We start from the raw sequence: 19292 nt of genomic DNA, 5'->3' as shown, positions 1-19292 counted from the left end.
TTGTTGCAAATCTGAAGCAGCATCTGAATATCGCATATTGCATGCTAAAAGTACTTAGCTGATTAAAAAAAAAATTACACACTATCAATTTTTTAAAAACATACACCTGTTGCGAGTTTGACCTATGTCTTTAATAAATAATTTGCTATATGGTTATAGTGAAATATGTTGCCTGATTTTAGTTTGGCCTGATCTTTAGCTATTGTTTTAACGTCGCTACTTGCTATAATATCCCATTTGACATGTTTGACTTCTTCCTCTAGTTTTGTCCTTTTTTCATCTGTCGATATGTTTTATATATTATATGGACTTCCTATTGCCCAGAAATTTTTCGCGCCCTCTGCGCGCTGTGCTTGAATCCTACCGCTCCCTTAAATGTCTGTTTATGCTGATTGGGCTTTGGCATTTAAACACCACGACTGTCAGGCGGATGGGTGAGTTTATTTGGGAAATTCGTAGGATAGGGTAGGTTTTTGGTATGCGGTTAGTACATGATTTTTCTCCAGTAAGTACAGAAGCTAAGCAAAATACGTATGTCAGTGTCGCATAAAAGATCGGTTCTCCACTTTGATTGAGGAAAAGTAGGTCCGGTACTGCCTTATTTTATTATTACTAATAATACCTTTTACTTACTGATTCCTTTTAGTATTTTTTACATGTTAAATGGGATACTTCACAGTTGATGCTATTGCTTTAAATACTTTTTTACCTGCATATTCATATTTTACAACACTTTTAGGAATTGTTGGTATAGTCTCAAGGTCTGGTACTCTAACCTATGAGGCTGTTGATCAAACAACCAAACTTGGCTTGGGTCAAACAACTGTTGTAGGGATAGGAGGTGATCCCTTTAATGGAACCAGCTTTATTGATGTACTAGAAATATTTTTGCAGGATCCTAAAACAAAGGGAATAGTGATAATAGGTAAGCAGCGTTTCATTGTTATATGTTGTCGCCTTTCAGGAATCCGTTCAATAATAATATCTTACTGATATTGTCATAATAACGCATTTTTATAGCATTCCCAAAATATCCAGATCACATCTACCATTCTATCAACAGTAAAATTCATCCTAACTATTTAGTAAGTTTTTACACAAACAATTATGGTGAACTGTCAGTGTACAAAAAAATGTAAAATTATTAATATAATTTCAGAGTATAAAAACTGTATTAAATAGGGCTGGTTCAAAATGCTTAGGAGAGGTAGTAAAGGGTTATGCAAATAATAACCAAATCAAGTTTATAAAAAGTCTTATCAATATTGCTGTTACACACATTCGCGATATTTATAAGCATCCATTCGCGATATTCACTCGCGGTTGTTTCGTTTACGAGGGCAGCTGTCTTTAGTGGTTTTTACACACGTGACTCGCGGTACTAACACTAAGATCAAGAGATAGAGCACATTTGCGTCTGTTGTCTATACGATTCAATAGTCAAGAGGATTCGCCGTATTTTTCACGTAACTATAAGAGAAAGAGGGAACGTCTGTTGTTACCGACAGTCAACAGTCGAGAGAGAGAGAGAGAGAGTCTTTTTCATTTGCTATTTTAAAACCGTCTGAATGTCTTAAGGAGTGGGGTTGAAGTGGGTATAGAAATTATTACTAAGAGTTGAAGTAGGGTTATGATTTTAAAATCGATTGATGAGGTGGAGAATAAGAGAAATTAATACAGGGAAAAATCTAATTTAAGTTCCAATTTCAATCGAAGGTTGGAAATCGTTGACTGTCGCTCTAAATAGTTCTGCACTACTGCATTCAAACCATTCCCTCAAGTTCTTAAGCCACGATATTCTTTGTCTTTCCACATTTCGCTTTCCTTAAATTTTGCCTTGAATAATAAGCAAAAAATTTAATATGGTTTTTCGCATGTGAAAAATTGAACAGTCAGTTTCAGACAATTAAGTAATCGCTTACTTAAAATTTGTAGTAATTTAGACACCTACTTAATAATTTCCATTGAAAAATGAAATTATCTCAAAAACTAATAAATTTAAACATATGGAGTATTTAATAAAAATTAAAGTATGATAATGGTGCTTATTGATAGAGACATAAAGTACATGGTGTTTTTTAAAATTACTAAAAAAAAAATGGTATTTGCGCTTTGACTCGCCCTTTCTTTAACATTTCGACAATCAATAAAAAAATGTGGTAGCAATAGATTATTGTTATTGTGCTTCTTTTCAACTATACAGGGAGTTGAAATTGTTACGAGTTTCATAGAAAATTAGTTATAACTTTGTAAATAACCTTCTTTTTCTTCTTCTATTTATATAGATATAACTCTGTCTGTTTTTCAATGTGTCTCCAGTAAGTTGTCGTTCCATTGTTTTCGTGGTCTTCCTACTGATCGTCTTTCTATTGAGGAACCGTCCCTTGCCGTTTTTACTACTCTGTTGTTATTCGGCTTATACGATCGTTCTATTCTACTCTTCTATTTCTTACCCAGTTCTTAATGTTCTCCACTTTGCATCTACGTCGTATATCTGTAGTTCTAGCTCTGCCCTATCGTGTCTTACCATTAATTTTTCCAAGTGTTTTCATCTCTGCTGTTTCTAACATCTTTTTTGTCCTCTCTGTGTCAGGTCTTGTTTCTGCCGCGTATGTCATTACTAGTCTGATGACTGTTTTGTAAATTCTGCCTTTCATTTCTTTCCCGATATTTTTATTTCTCCATATTGTTTCATTCAGGCAGCCTGCGGCTCTGTTTACTCTATTCGCTTGATCTTTCACTTCAGTTTCGAACTTATCGTAGCTAGATGATGTGATATTTAAACTCCATTACTTTTTCTATTATCTGACCTTCCAGCTCCAATTTACATCTTAGTAAATTTGCTGCTGTGACCATGAATTTTGTCTTTTTTGGGGAAATTAACATGTTAAATTTTCTGGCGGTTATATTAAATTGGTGCAGCATACGTTGTAAATCATCTTCACTTTGAGAGAGTAGTATCGCGTCGTCTGCATTGCAGAATATTTTAATTTGTGTTTCTCCCATTTGGTATCCTTTTTTAGTTCTTACTTTTTTTATTATTTCATCCATAATCAAGTTGAATAATAGAGGAATCAGGGAATCTTCCTGTCTTATCCCATTGCCAGCTTCAATAGAGTCAGTTAAATATTTTTCTACTTTTACTTTTATTGGGTTGTTTTGGTATATATTTTCGATTATTTTGATTATTTCTAGAGGTATCTCTTTTCCGTACAGTAATAAGATAACGTCTTTTAATTTAACCCGGTCAAATACCTTTTTAAGATCCACGAAATATAAATATGTCAATTTGTTGTATTCTAATGATTTCTCGTGCACTTGCCTCATTATAAATATAGCGTCGGTGCATGATTTTTCCGACCTAAAACCGTTGTTTTTCTGCTAGTGTTATAATTTCATTCAGTTTACTTGTTATCACTGTGGTTGTTAATTTTATTGTTGTGTTTAATAAATTAATTCCTCTCTAATTTTCCGGGTCCGATTTGTCTCCCTTTTTGAAGAAAGGTATTAGGATGCTTTATCTCCATTCTTGAGGAATTCTATTTTGTTCTATTATTTTTTAGATTAGTTTTAATAGTTGTTTGGTCAGATCTGATCCTCCGTAGTTTAGGAGTTCATTCGGTATTCTGTCCTCTCCTAATGATTATCTGTTTTTTATTTTCCTTAATGCTTCCTTTACCACTTCCTCCTTAATATTTATTTCTTCGTTTGTCGTCACCCTGGTGTTGGTGGTTCATTATCGTCACCTTTAGTAAATAGGGATCAGAAGTAGTCTACCCATGTTTTCTTCTGAATGTGTTTCGTTTTGTTAGTTAAATCATCTCTTTTCTGTGTCCTGTGATTATTCTCCAAATTTCTTAAAATAAATAACATAATAAAACTTTATATAGCTGTGATGAGGAAGTGAAAAAGATTTCAAATATAAAATAAAATAAGGTGTTCTATTTAAACAAACATAAATTTGGTCTGCCAATATGTTATCAAACATGCTGTAACATTGAAAAAAAAATTGTAATGTGAACCTCAAAATTACCTACAATTTTTGGTATTCAGTTTTATTGCTCTCTATTATTATAGCGGATCTACTGAGCTTTATAACAATAATCAATCACCCTGTATATATATAAAATATATTTGAGTTTTCCAAAACTATATTTTTAAAAAATATTTATTTAACACAAAATACTAACAATAGGTTTAACTACGATAAAAGCAGAAACTAGACTAACTAACAATATGATTTTTTATACAGAAAGAAATATAATATTAAAAGTATAACATTCGGAACGTATGTTGTCTTAATCAGCGTTCTTCAGTTCACTGGACTTGGGTCATTACCTCATTAAAGCTTAGTTCGTAATTTATGGGTCGATAACTCCTCCTCTCCTAGAACGAAGCCTGTTGTGGAAGTTCGATTGTTGGCCCTTCTTCTTCCTTCTTTGTAGAATTGTTTTTCTTTGTTTTCGCTATTTTCTTTTTAAATAGAACAATAATTGTTATAATTATTCCAATGTACAATAGTGTTGTCCAAATACTTGGAACGTGATACACAGGCGTAGTTTGTAATATGGGTCTTAATTCATGATTTGGAATATCTTTAAGTTTTAATGAATTTAACGTTATTTCCATTGGTGCTATTTTAAGAATGTCGAGATTTAATTGTGGTACGTTTATCATCATTGGTTGTCCTGATGTGACATCTTGAAAGGTTAACTCTTTATTCTGGAATATAATTTTACATGGTGTGTTCTCTATGAGATAAATTCCGTTTAGGATTTTTATTTGCGTCTCTTCTGCACATTTAATGAGTATTTTTTCTTCTTTAGGAAAGACAGCTAAATATTGGTTAATTTCTGGGATAATTTCGATATGGTTTAATGGAATTTTCGCTTTTAAGTATTGGCAGTGTGTGGAGATGCCATGAAATAGAATTTCATCTTCACATGAGTGCTCGTGGTTGATTTGGAGATAACCAGGACATTGAAAGATCTTACCATAAGTACAAATGTCATTTAGAGGAATAGTTATTTTTTCGTTTTTTAATAAATATCTTGAGTTTGGTAACATGATAACAAATTCTGACTTACTTTTAGTTGGGATTGGTAATAATTTATAAAAGTCGAAATTAGATTCATAATTAATAGAAATTGAAAGAAAATATTGTATTTGGTTCTTTTCTATTTTACATGTTATTTGTAAAATAGCTTCGAAATCTAAAATGTTTTCATATTTTACTTCAAAGGGTAGTTGTGTTTTATAATGTGATGAAATTTTTTGGAGTTCGTTATATAATTCACTGGACTTAATAATGCTTGGATGTAATGTTTTTAGTTTGCAAAACGTAATAGAATTTTGAACATTTTCCATTGTATTGAGTATTAGGTTGTATGTTATTATAATTTCGTTAAACATGTCTTTTAAATAGTTGACGTTTTCAAGATTTGTTTGGAAGTCTACTATATTTTTTATTGCCAAAATTTTTGATTTTAAATTAATTTCATTTTCTTGTATGTTTTGAATTGTTTCATTAAAATTATTGATAATTTCGTGACTTAGCGATGGTTATTGATTTGGCTTTGCAAGTTTGCTTCATTCGTCTTTAAGTGTTCTAGTATTGAGTTAATTTTTTCGCCATCTTCGGCATCTAAATTCCCTGTTACAGCTTTAATAATTGAACCGAACCCATTGATTATACCTCTTTTATTTCTTTGCAATTTTGTATGTATGTTTAGATTTCCAAATTGTTCCTCAATGTTATTTTTGACGTACTGTGCTAGATTAACATAATTTTTTGTTTCGTTATTAAAAAATTTACAATTAGAAAGATTATTTTTCAAGTGATCATATTGTATATTTAAGCTATCATATTCTTCTAAAAGCGGATTTAAATTGTAATAATGGACAAATGTGTGGCTAGATTTTTGAAGTTTTGCAGGTCCCAATTTGATTGGTAGTATGCCTAGATTATGGGTAACATCTTTTATTTGGATTGCTGCGCATCCGATTGCGAGGAACCTGAAAATTTGTAAGGTTTTCTTTTAGGTCGTTTGACGTTAGAAAAGTGGATATTTTCGGCAGTATTTTTATGTCGAGTAACTATTTTCGCGGTTTTCCTTTTTTTATTAATTTTGCTTATTTCTTCAGCATTGTATTTATTTTTTGTTTTACCTTGGAATTGTCTGTTACGCACAAATATTTTAGTGGGGATTATTTCAGGTAATTCTTCTCGTTTTTCGTTAGCTTTTGAGATTACTTTTTCTTTTACGTTTTGTAAAGATTTATTGATATTAGAATAAAGTATTTTCATCTTTTCTTTATGGTTTGAAATATAATTATTTAAAACTTGTTGCTCGATATTGATATCAAAAGGAGAATTATTATCTATATGTCCCGTAATCAGCTCGTATGGTTTCATTTTTGTTACTGAATGGATGCTATTATTATAGGCCAGTAAGGCATAATTTATTTTATGTTCAATATGGTCATTTTTATATTCTTTTTGATTATTTAGTAGTCTAACGTGTTCAATGATCGTAGAATGAAATCTCTCGGCAATTCCATTAGACTCTGGATGTTGAGAGCTTATAAAATGTACTTTTACCTTGTGTAAAATTGTTCTTTGACAACTGAATTTTTTAATTCGGTTCCATTATCAGATATTATTTGTTCTGGTATGCAGTGATGAGTAAAATATCGGATTAATGCATTCGCTACTTCAATGCCTTGAGCTGAATTTATTTTGTATAGTTGACCATATTTAGAAAAAGAATCTATTATAGTTAAAAATTTTGTATTTTCCAACGTAATCGAATCTAGGTGTACAATTTGGAAGGGTTTAGTTGCAGTAGGTGTTATATTGAACATGGGTTTGACAGGTTTCCTGTCGTACTTTGTTAATTGGCAAATTTCACAATCATTTATGAAGGTTTGGATAGATGCTCTTTGATTCGGCCAATAATATAAGGCCTTTATTCTACTTTCTGTTTCATCTAATCCTCTGTGGTTTTGTTTTCCTTCGTGATAATTTTTTATTATTTCCTCAATTTCATTTGGTGGAATATCAATTAGCTTCTTGGTGCATTTAATAAGAGATAATTGCGAAGATTTGAAATATTTTTGTATGACGTTACTAAATATTTCATATATAGGATCTTCGAAGTACAAATGATATTTAACTTTAGGTACTATATATTCTTTTACAAATTTAACTATGTCGCGTTCAGTGTCATTTTTTGAAAATTGTACAAGAATTCTTTGTTTTTTATCATAAAGTTTTATAATAGATGGTGCTGCTGGTTCATAATTAACTTGAGAAATGATAATTTGATTCATTCCAGTGTTTACCGAGCTTTCTGATATAGGTATACCTGTAATCGGATTTTCTTTGTTTGTATGGATTGTAACACCGTCGCTATCATGGGAATCTTCATCATTGGCATCTTGGTCATTTATTATTTCATCGGGTTCAACAATCAAAGACTCTGAATCTACATTATTTGGGGTTCCTAATAATGTTTCATCAAAATTTTCTATATAGTCGAAGAAATTTGGAGGTGTTTCGGGTTCTATGTCTTGAGTTTCATTTGCATTTAATCGTATTCTTGATAGACAATCACTATTTGTGTTTAGAGCACCTTTTTTATAAACAATCTCATAGTCATATTCTTCGAGTTTTAGTCTCCAGCGAACTAATTTTGAGCTAGGATCTTTTAACGAAAATAGCCATTGAAGAGGCTTGTGATCTGTCACGAGAGTCACACGACGACCAAAAATGTATGGACGGAAATATTTAACAGCCCAAACTATAGCGAGGAGTTCCTTTTCGATCGTAGAGTAGTTTATTTCTGAATCATTCAATGTTCTACTCGCATAAGCAATTGGTAGATCAGAACCTATTTTTCCTTGACTTAAAACTGCACCTATTGCAAAGTTACTCGCATCTGTTGTCAGATTAAATGGTTTCGTAAAGTCAGGGTACTGTAAGATAGGTTGATTTGTAAGAAGATCTTTACAAATATTAAAGCATTCAACATAATCTGCGTCTTTAATATTTATTTCGTTATTCTTCTTCAGTCGCATTGTTAAGGGTTTTGTAATTTTTGAAAAATCTTTAATAAATTTCCGATAATATCCCAATAGTCCTAGGAATCCTTTTAATTGTTTCGTTGTAGCAGGTATTGGGAAGTGTTTTATAGCCTTTATTTTTTCTGGGTTTGGCTTTACTCCGTCTGGAGTGACAATATGACCTAAGTAGGCCACTTCTTTTTTTAAAAATTCAGATTTGTCCAACTGTATCTTAAAGTTGGATTCACGTAGTCTCTGAAATACTTCTCTTAAATTTATGAGATGTTCTTGGAGGCTAGTGCTGAATATTATAATATCATCTAGGTAGACAAGGCATTTTTCGTTTTGTATGCCTCTCAATATGTTATCCATTACCCTCTGGAATGTAGCTGGGGCATTTCTAAGGCCAAATGGCATCCTTAAAAATTCATAATGCCCGTTTTCGGTGTTGAAAGCGGTTTTTGGGATGTCTTCTTCTGCCATTTCTATCTGGTGAAACCCAGATGCTAAGTCTAGCGTGGTAAAGTACTGACAACGCCCTAATTTGTCCAAGAGATCAGTAATATTTGGAAGTGGATATCTATCTCCTAAAGTGATAGCATTTAAACGTCGGTAGTCAACTACAACGCGAAATTTAGGTTTGTTGGAGGCATCGAGTTTTTTAGGAACCACCCAAATCGGTGAGGACCATGGAGAACTAGACGGTCTGATGATATTTTGGTCTAACATGCCTTGAATTTGATTTTGGACTTCTTTACGATATATTTCCGGATATCTGTATGATTTAGAATATATTGGAATCTCGTTAGAAGTTTTTATATTATGTTTTATTTTATTAGTGAAAGACAATTGGTTGCCCTCAATATGAAAAATGTCCGAATATTCTCTTATTAGTTTTAAAATGGAATTCCGCTCTTCGGTATTCATATGTTCGGTACAGATTTTCGAAATATCAAATTTAAATTTTTCGGTATATATAGAATTAAGATTGGGATGATTTATTTGTTCGTATTCATCGAACTTTTCAACTTCTATTGGTGAACTTAAATCAACTTTAAAATGGGACTCTGATGAGTTCGTAATAGTGCATAGGGCTTCATTATTGTGGGGACAACTCTTGTAATACATTGGGGAATTTCTAATTTTCCTAATTTTGTATAAGGTACAATTACGTCACCATTTTCTATATTTTTTATGTTTAACCTAATTACTTGTTCGGAACGTGGAGACACTACTATACAATTCGTGCTGCCAGCGACCGGTCTATAATAGAAAATTTTAATTGAGCAAGTAGGTGTTTTTAGTAAATTATTTACTAAATCAATATTTGCTTGTAATAATTTTAAATTATCTAATCCTAATAAGCAATCGAAATAATCGTGAAACTTAAATATATGATAATTTAATTTTAGTGGCTTTTTATGCCTAAATATAGACGAAGAAGGAATTACGGTACAGAAATTTTCCTTGGTTGTTCCAAGAGCAGTAGAAATTTGAAATGGTTTTTTGTATATTGAATTTTTAAAATATTTGTCACCTATTTTTGGTGTAATAAAAGATTTAGTGCTCCCGGTATCTATTAAAACTTTTAAATTATGTTCAGGGAAAATTATGTACGGCAATTCGCATTCTTTGTTAGTTAGGTTTAATAATTCTACATGCTGTGGTTTTCTTCCGAGGCTAGCTCCTCTAAAAAATGGTCTTGGGATGAACTTTCAGGACAATCTATATTATCTATATTATAAAGTTCTTCCGCGATAATATTTTTATTTTGGCTTGCAAAATTATTGGGGTTACGGAAATGAGTCCTATTTTGGAAGTTTTGCGTTGGTCTGTACGTATTATTAGTTGTTGTACTCATTGGAGTAGGGTTTGGGAATTTTCTATTCGGATTTGGCTTGAAAGCATCATTGTTTCCATTAAAATTTAAGTTTTTGCTTGTACTAGGATTATTTTGGAAAGAAGATTGTCTCATATATTGAGAATTCGGAGCATATATAGGGTTTTTCTGTGTTGAAAATTGATTGCTTTGTGTGTATTGAATTTGGGGTTGATGTATAATTTGTTGGTTTTGTCGGAAATTGGATTTTGGCCTGGATGAATAATTATTATTTTGATAAGGTTTGGGATTTTTACTGTGAGAAGAATTATTTTGTTCGAGATATATTTGAAAATCGTTTGTCAGAATGCCTAATGCAGAATTCAAATCTGGAGGATTCTTTGTACGCATTAGGGTTCCAAGAGGTTCTTTTAACCCACGTAACAGTACTCTTAATGCTAAATTTCGGAAAAAGCTACCGAGAATATTAATCTCAACCATATGTTCAGTTTTTGTAGACAAAACAGATATTTGATGATTTAATAGGTGTTGAATTCGGTTATAAAAATCGAATGGGGATTCATTGCCTTGTTTTAAGTCTGAAATTTCTATGCTTAAAGTATAAATATCTCTTTTATCTGAATACGAATTTATCAAAGCATCTTTTAAATCCTGCCAAGTTCTAAGAATACAAGAAGAAATATTAATTGCGGCTTCACCTTTTATTTTTGCTATAATACTTGACATCAAATATTCATTTTGAAAATCATTTACATCCGCAGCATTATAAAATTTATTTACAAGTTTTTCGCAAATTTCTAAAAATCTAGGAAGTAATGTATGATTTCCATCAAAATCTGGAATCATATCTAAGTATTCTTTCTTTAATTGTGGAACTGCCATTTTAAATTTATTATTTAATTTTAATATTTCGGGAATTATTTTATTATTACTATTAAAATTTAAATTAGTTAAAATTGAGTCAGAATCTGTATCTGAGTTACTACTCTCTGAATAATCAGTATCTAGTGTTAAATTAGGCTCTCTATATGACATTAATTCACTTACAGTAATGTAGCGATCTTGTCCATGGAATACCTTGCTTTGGAACTGGATCTAGAGACACTCACAATATTCACTTGAAAGTCCCTCCGGTATAGAAGTACGAATTTTCTCGTCAGGTTACTCAATTCGCCCAACTGGAATTCACTTCGCGAATATGGTTCAAATGGTCAAAAAATCGTAGAAACGAACCGAGAGTTATATTCATTAACGCCCGTTTGACCATCCAATCTGACTGCGCCAAATATATTTGAGTTTTCCAAAACTATATTTTTAAAAAATATTTATTTAACACAAAATACTAACAATAGGTTTAACTACGATAAAAGCAGAAACTAGACTAACTAACAATATGATTTTTTATACAGAAAGAAATATAATATTAAAAGTATAACATTCGGAACGTATGTTGTCTTAATCAGCGTTCTTCAGTTCACTGGACTTGGGTCATTACCTCATTAAAGCTTAGTTCGTAATTTATGGGTCGATAACTTATATATATATATATATATATATATATATATATATATATATATATATATATATATATATATATTGTTATAATTTTAAGATATCCAAGGCAAATCACAATTAGAAGAATAAATATAATGTGATAATTTCTCAATTTCCAAGGTAGTCAAAAATGATAATGGAAAATATCTTAATAATTGGTGGTGTTTAAGACATAAAACTTGTAAATTTGTTTACTAGACAAAAAAAGGTTCAGAACCTTTCGCTTGAGAATAAAATATATCCAGTAGACTATTTCATGAAATATTTTACAGAAAACTTATTCGAAAAAATTGTCGATTGTACCAATATTCATGCTCTTCGGAATAATAATAACCATTTCTCAACAACCAATATGAAAGAGCTAAAAGCTTTATTTGGATTACACATTACTATTGGTTGTTTGAAGTTTCCACGTCCAAGTATGTACTGGAATAAATCATTGAAGGTGTCAATATTTCCCGAGACAATGTCCATAAATGGATTCTACAAACTTCAAACCCTTCTACATTGTGTTAACAATTTGGAGGACCGAAATCAGAACGACAAGCTATGGAAGGTGAGACCAGTCTTCAATTCAGTACTTAATAGATGCAGGGAGCTAGAAGTAGAGAACTATGTTTGCGTGGATGAACAAATAGCATTGGCTTCAAACTATGTAGGAATAGGAGAACAAGACACAGTAAAACGTTGGGATAAAACTACAAAACAACGAATTAAGGTAAACCGACCTCAAATAGTGAAGGAATACAGTACTTCAATGGGCGGAGTCGACAAAGCTGACGCTCTTATACCATTATACCGAACAAAAATTCGCTCAAAAAAATGGACACTGAGAATGATATTTCATGCGGTGGATATGGCAATTGTAAATTCTTGCTTAGAGTACAGAAAAGATTGCCAATTACTTGGTCCCCCAACGAAAAAACAACTAGACCTATTGCACTTCAGAATGGAGATAGGTGAGGTGCTCATCAAGCAGGGCAATGACATTTCCAAGAAGAAAGTAGAAAGGCCTTCAAAAGATGATGCCCCTGTTCAACTGAGTCGAACTAGGATTGAAGTAAGGCCTCTTGCAGCGGTACAATTAGACAACATAAACCATATGCTTGAGCACACTGGGGTGTCCCTTCCTGGACGGTGCAAGAATGCTGGCTGCAAAGGCAAGTCTAGATGGACTTGCACTAAATATAAGGTGCATTTGTGCCTCCAAAAAGATCGCAACTGTTTTGTAAATTTCCATGTAAAATAAATACTTACCTTTTGTTATGTTACATACTTACATTTTGTTTTATTTTTTACTGTATTTTCATTCTTCAATAAATTCTATAAATTAATTCATTATTTATGTCTACAGTTGTAGACACTATTTTTTTCATATACCTAAGGAAGCAAACAATGAAAAAACAATTCCAGGGTGTTATTTATCATGTTTTACCAAGATATTAACCAAAAAATAATTTTTATCTGTGCAAACAAAAACTCGTGAGCGAAAGGGTTAATAATGTATTTATACTGATTGTTAAAATATCTGAATTTTAATTTGTAGAAGTAAGAACAAAAACTATAAATTTTGGTGACATGATGAACTTTAAATGTCTGTAAAATTTTAAAGAAAGCATCCTTAAAAATAGGTCATAAAGAAAATTAATGCAGAGAATGTATTAAATATAATTAAAGTATTCAATTTTACTCAAATGATAAAATTAAAACACAATTTAGGCATATATTTCGAAAATTTATATCAAAGGTAGATTTATTCTAAATGTCAAAAGTGTTTCCTGATTGGTCCATTTAAAATTTCAAAGCAAGAATTCTTAATTTTGTTTAATTTTCATTTGCGAAAAAGGGACGCTAGGAGAAAAGGTATAAAAACAGTGTGCTTGAAAATATAGAGGAGAGTCCTTTGTGAAACGTGTAATAATGTACACGCTTTCTTTGGAGCTGCTTTCATAAAATTGACAAAAATATGGAAAATTTTGTAACTTTAATATAAAAATATATCGCAATATTTATTTATAACATTCATCCTCCATTTAAACATATTTGTGACATATGGAACTAAAATTTCAGTGGAAAAAAGTATAAAAATGTGTTTCGGAAAACTGCAATCCAGTGTAGATAAACAAAGTTGTGTCCAGAGACTTAATATTTTTATATATATATATATATATATATATATATATATATATATATATATATATATATATATATATATATATATATATATATATATATATATATATATATATATATATATATATAATAATGTGATATTAAAAGTCAGAGGTGCGCCAAGCAATTAATTAGCTAATTAATTAATTAATTAAACTTATTTAAATGATGCAATTCTGATTTTATCACACTATTTAATTCTCTTATCTCAGGGTTATATTCGTGCTTCAATATCTATGCTTTACATATGATAGGTAAGGTCTAAGGAATATCGGAATAATAGTCATATATGATACAAAATTATATATTAAAATAAAATTCACACTAAAATATCTTAAACAAAAAATATCTCATATAAGGATTATCAAAATTTTGTTCTACGTACGTGAACCTGCAAAATTTAATGTTATACACTATATAAATTAAAATTTCAAATCAAAATTTTTGTTCTATATCTCCTGATCAATATTTCTATCTTTTCTGAAGCAATTAAAAAAAACTTTGTTGATTAAGAAAAACTGACGAATGGTAAAAATAAAAACTATCTCTCTGATGATGAGTTGTCCAAATCTTTGTTCCTTGTAGCCTACACTATCTATTCTTAGCAGTTCCCTAGGTAATCAGCAATCTTACAACAAATTATTGCGAGCCTCTCGTCTTCAATGATCTCCTTCAGATGCACGTATCGTTCAAAAGATGCTAGCCTCTTCTCCTCTCGATAAACTGAATCTCTCGTTCCGGCATGAACAGTGACTCTTCGAATATATAAGTAGAAAAGTATGACTTACAATATTTTACTGGATCAGCTTCCGTCAGGATACACTTAGTCCACGAAAACTCACAAACATTTATCACTTGGGAACCGCCAAAGAACAACGACTGTTCGCCTTGCATCCTTGGAAAACTACTGATTATCTTTTTTCCCTCTAAAATCTAGCTAAACTCTCCTTCCTACATAAATCTCCCACTTTTTCCACTCTTTGCCAATCAAAGTTCGTCATACGTATTCCCATCTACCATTTAGATAACAAACAAACAATTTTACCTACAATTATAAATTTTCTAAAAACTATTAACATGCTAATCGGTTCTACAAATTCTTAGAAACTAACGAACAATTATACATTTTAAATATTTCGATTCTATTGTCTTATTCACCGTATCGGCGTACAAGTCTATTTGGAAAATCCATTTTCTTTGTTCCATTATTTCACTTAAGCTACCTCACGTCACTCGAATATATATTTTACAAAGAAAATAATTTATGCATATCTTAAAATTTGTTTACTACAGGTAATCCAAAGATAATGGACTTTCATTTCTTCGAAATATCTTTTATAGTTTATTAGGTGAATTATTTGACTTATAATATTTTATACTTTGAAATATTAAGAGCAAACCAATATTATTTTGTATTTTTACATAGCATAACAACTCTCCAGGATATCTTGAAAATTTATTTAGATGGTCTTTTTAGTAATTTTAATTTTATCTTTGGCGGATAAATTGAATCATAACAATATATATATATATATATATATATATATATATATATATATATATATATATATATATATATATATATATATATATATATATACATACATATATATATATATATATATATATATATATATATATATATATATATATATATATATTCAGTAGTTGGAGCTACACTGCAAATAAATTATATGGATGGAGAAATTATAAATTATATTAGGTATCTGATTTCATTTCATGAAATAAAAATTTCATTTTTTATAGGAGAAATTGGTGGTGTACAAGAGGAACAAGCAGCAGAATATCTCAAAGTTCACAACGTTGGTCCTAATGCCAAGCCAGTTATAGCATACATAGCGGGTCTTAGCGCTCCACCAGGACGTCGAATGGGTCATGCCGGAGCAATCATTTCTGGTGGAAAAGGTAAAGCTGGAGACAAAATAAAGGCATTAGAGAAAGTTGGCGTTAAAGTGACAGGAGTTCTGACTCAAATTGGCCAAACCATGTATAATGCTTTAAAAGAAAACAGCAAGATTTAAGGTGTCCTTTATTGATTTAAATATAGCTTTATTCCCCTAGAATTATGTTCGTTATTTACTTTTCAAGTTTTTCATTTACATTTAAAATAAAACATTAATATTTCGGCATATTGCTAATTATAGTAGTAACTTACTTAATATCTAAAGCAATAACTGAATTAAGTCACAGGTAGCTCTGTTGTAGGGTCATATCTTTCTAAAGTAAAAAAGTAGAGTTAGACAAGATTAGACAACTTACTTATTAAGCTCACTAATAATGTGCCTATCATTGGACAAGATGACAAAACAAGTAAATATTAAAAAATAATATCGATTAGAAAATTAAAAAATAAAGAGCACGGGTCGTTTTAAAAAGAGATGTACCTAACAAGTAGCGGATAGGTTTCCATCCAGTTCAGCATCTCACAAGTCTTACTATTGAAAGGTTAACCCTGAAAAGTCCCCGTGCCTCCGTATTCTTTCAAACGTTAATAATACAACACACTTAAGGTAGTAAATAAATTGCCAAAGTAAAGCAAGTCTCATATAAAGGTTCCAGAACAAAGTACTTCGAGGCATAGTCGATGCCCGCTGGTATATTTGTAACGATAACCTCCATAAAGACTTAAATGTAGAAACCGTCATAAAAAAGCTCAGGGTCATGAAAAAAGGCTTCATCAGCACGTAAATCCAGAGTCCAGAGGGTCCGTCAACTCTTCGACAATATGTGATTAGACGACTTGATCACATAAACAAATAAAACCACTTGATCTTACAGAGTAAGTGTTAAACGAAAGTGCGAAAAGGTGCGGTGTAAAGTGTATAAGTTAAAGAGGTGTACTAAACTAAGAAATTTGAACTAAGAACGCTAAAGAGTGCAACTTGGTATAAACCTATTAGTTCCTATCGTTACGATTATGTAACGGCAAAGTGGTGCCATCTAAATAGATACTATATCGCCCACGTCGTAAATTTTCAGTTGAAAACAGGTAAGTTCTTGTCTGAATGTGCTAGTATTTACATCGTTGTAAATGCGCGATTTTATTAGAACTTTGTTTTGAATCTGTGTCTGGATTAAATATAACGAAAGAAATAAAGCTTCAAATAATGGACTTCATTGATAAAGAGTAAGTATATAAATCTTATTTTGTATAATAAAGGTAATATTAGAAAACACATAGTAAAAGAAAATATAAATACATATTTTCTTCTTCTTCTACGGGTCTTCCCGTATGGTGGGACGACGAATGTAAAAATTTAATATCGTGTCGAAAAAAGGCTTTTCGAGAGTATAATATTGTCTCAAATCTTAAAAATTATCTAAAATTTAAACACATCCAAGCCAAATGCAAAGTTGCTTTTATGAAAAAACAAAAAACATCTTGGATCAACTTTGTAAATACTATCAATAAAAATACACCGCTCAACAAAATATTAGACCAATTATTAAGACCAATTAAAACACGTATCAATATGCAATTCCAGTAAATTTAAATTACTAGAAAATCCAATAAACATCCAAGAACTGGATGCAGCTATTAAAATATCAAAATCTACTGCGCCCGGGAAAGATTATATCACTTATTCCATAATTAACCACCTTCCTGATAAGGCAAAAAATCATTTATTAAAAATATTTAATGATTGGCTTTTGAAAGGAAATTACATTGACAAAATGAAAGAAACAATTATATGTCTTTTTATCAAACCCAACAAAGACAAAACTCTCTCACCGTCTTATCGACCCATTTCTCTATTGTCTTGTATAACAAAAACTTTCGAAAGAATTATCAAAAATCGTCTTAACTGGACAGTTGAACACTATAATCTTTTGCCAAGCACTCAATATGGATTTCGATCTGGTCTGGGAACACTAGATGCAATAAGTCACTTAACAACAGATATCCAACTAAATTTTTCAAAAAATAAATATTTAGCATGTTTCTTTCTAGACCTTAAAGGCGCTTACGACTGTGTTAATTTAACAGTAATGCATTCAAAGTTATGCAAACTGGGGTTGTCCACAAATTTATCTGCTAATATAGTTAATCTTTTTAGCAACCGAACTTTATATATCAGAGACCATAGTAATCAGTTATATGGTCCACGAATAACTCATACAGGATTACCACAGGGGTCTGTATTAAGCCTAATTCTCTTCAACATATTTTCGGCAAGTATACACGACATTTTTGTTGATTCCATAAAATGTATACAGTACGCCGATGATATATGTATTTACTCCGTCCGTGATTTATATGACGATTGTGTGGAGGTCCTGGAACACATCATGAAACTAGTAGATAATTGGACTAAAGACCATGAACTTACTATATCCCCAGAAAAATCTGCCATTATGATATTTACAAGACATAGGTTACGTACGCCTGATAGTCTACACCTGTCAGGATATGATATACCCGTTGTCACTGAGTATAAATATCTTGGTATAATCCTAGATCCCAAATTACTATGGTCTTAACATGTCCAATATGTAAAAAAAAGATGTGAGAAAGGCATTAATCTCCTTAAATGTGTCACTTGCAGGAAATGGGGTGCTGATCCCAAAGTTGCATTGATGTTTTACAGGACCTACGTGCGATCAATTTTGGATTACGGATGTATGTTATACGGATCAGCAAGCAAAACACATTTACTAACAATAGATCGTATTCAGTTTAAAAGTTTGAGATTAACTTTGGGTGCTATGAAATCAACACCATGCCCCCTGTTACTTGCTGAAAGTAATGAAATGCCATTAGAAAATCGTAGAAATTTATTAGCAACAAAATATGTATTAAAATTATGGGCTAGAACAAGTGACCTACTAAGTATGCTGTATGAATTATGCATACAAAATCTAGTAAACAATTATTGGAGAATAAAAAATTCACCACCATTAGCAGATGCCTTTCTGGAAACCAATGATTTACCGGTTACACTTTCAACAAATTATATTAAACCATCTTATAAATTAGAATTTAATACAATCTTCAAAAAATTAAATATTATATTTCCGAAATATTCAGATTCACATCAAATAAATAACAAGCTGTTGAACTCCATATTGAGTGAATATACTAATAAAACTATAATTTACACAGATGGCTCTAAACGGAAAGTAGGGTCTGCAGTGTATATTCCTTCCAAAAACAAATTACTTAAAATAAAGCTTCCTTCACATTGTTCTATTTACACTGCAGAAGCGGTAGCTATTAGGAAAGCTCTGGATTGGCTAGAGCACGCAAATTTGCAAGATGCTGTGATCATCTCAGACTCTAAGTCAATTCTTAGTGGACTTAATAATACGGAGTTAAACCATAAAACATGTGAGCTGATATGTGACATTAAACAAAAAATGAGAAACAAAGATATAACATTTATTTGGGCAAAAAGTCACTCCGGGATAAAAGGTAATGAAATAGTAGACGAGCTCGCTAAGGATTCTACTCATTCAGGTATACAAGAACATATTTACACAGTATCAGACCTAATCAATTTTTATAATAAAAAAATAAATTTAAACTGGCAAGACAGATGGAAAATATTGGCGAATACTTTAAATAATCATTATTACAAGATCCATCCTACGTTACCATCCCTAACAGAATTACCACACATATTCCATTATAATATATCTA

At 31.1% G+C, this 19292-nt stretch overlaps 1 protein-coding gene across 1 annotated transcript in view; it reads left to right on the top strand.

The window, feature by feature from the left end:
• LOC140448537 (succinate--CoA ligase [ADP/GDP-forming] subunit alpha, mitochondrial-like) overlaps positions 1-15731 on the top strand; it is a 38595-nt gene extending 22864 nt beyond the window's left edge. The window contains exons 3-4 of the mRNA XM_072541619.1: positions 740-925; positions 15398-15731. Of these exons, the coding sequence (XP_072397720.1) occupies positions 740-925; positions 15398-15672 (461 nt within the window). The 3' untranslated portion in view covers positions 15673-15731. The remainder of the gene's footprint in view (positions 1-739; positions 926-15397) is intronic.
• The last annotated feature ends 3561 nt before the right edge of the window (positions 15732-19292 follow it).

This window comes from Diabrotica undecimpunctata, chromosome 8, assembly GCF_040954645.1.
Source record: "Diabrotica undecimpunctata isolate CICGRU chromosome 8, icDiaUnde3, whole genome shotgun sequence".
In the NCBI taxonomy this organism is placed as follows: Eukaryota; Metazoa; Arthropoda; class Insecta; order Coleoptera; family Chrysomelidae; genus Diabrotica; species Diabrotica undecimpunctata.
Note: the sequence above shows the minus strand (reverse complement) of the source record. Positions and strands in the feature narration are given on the sequence as shown.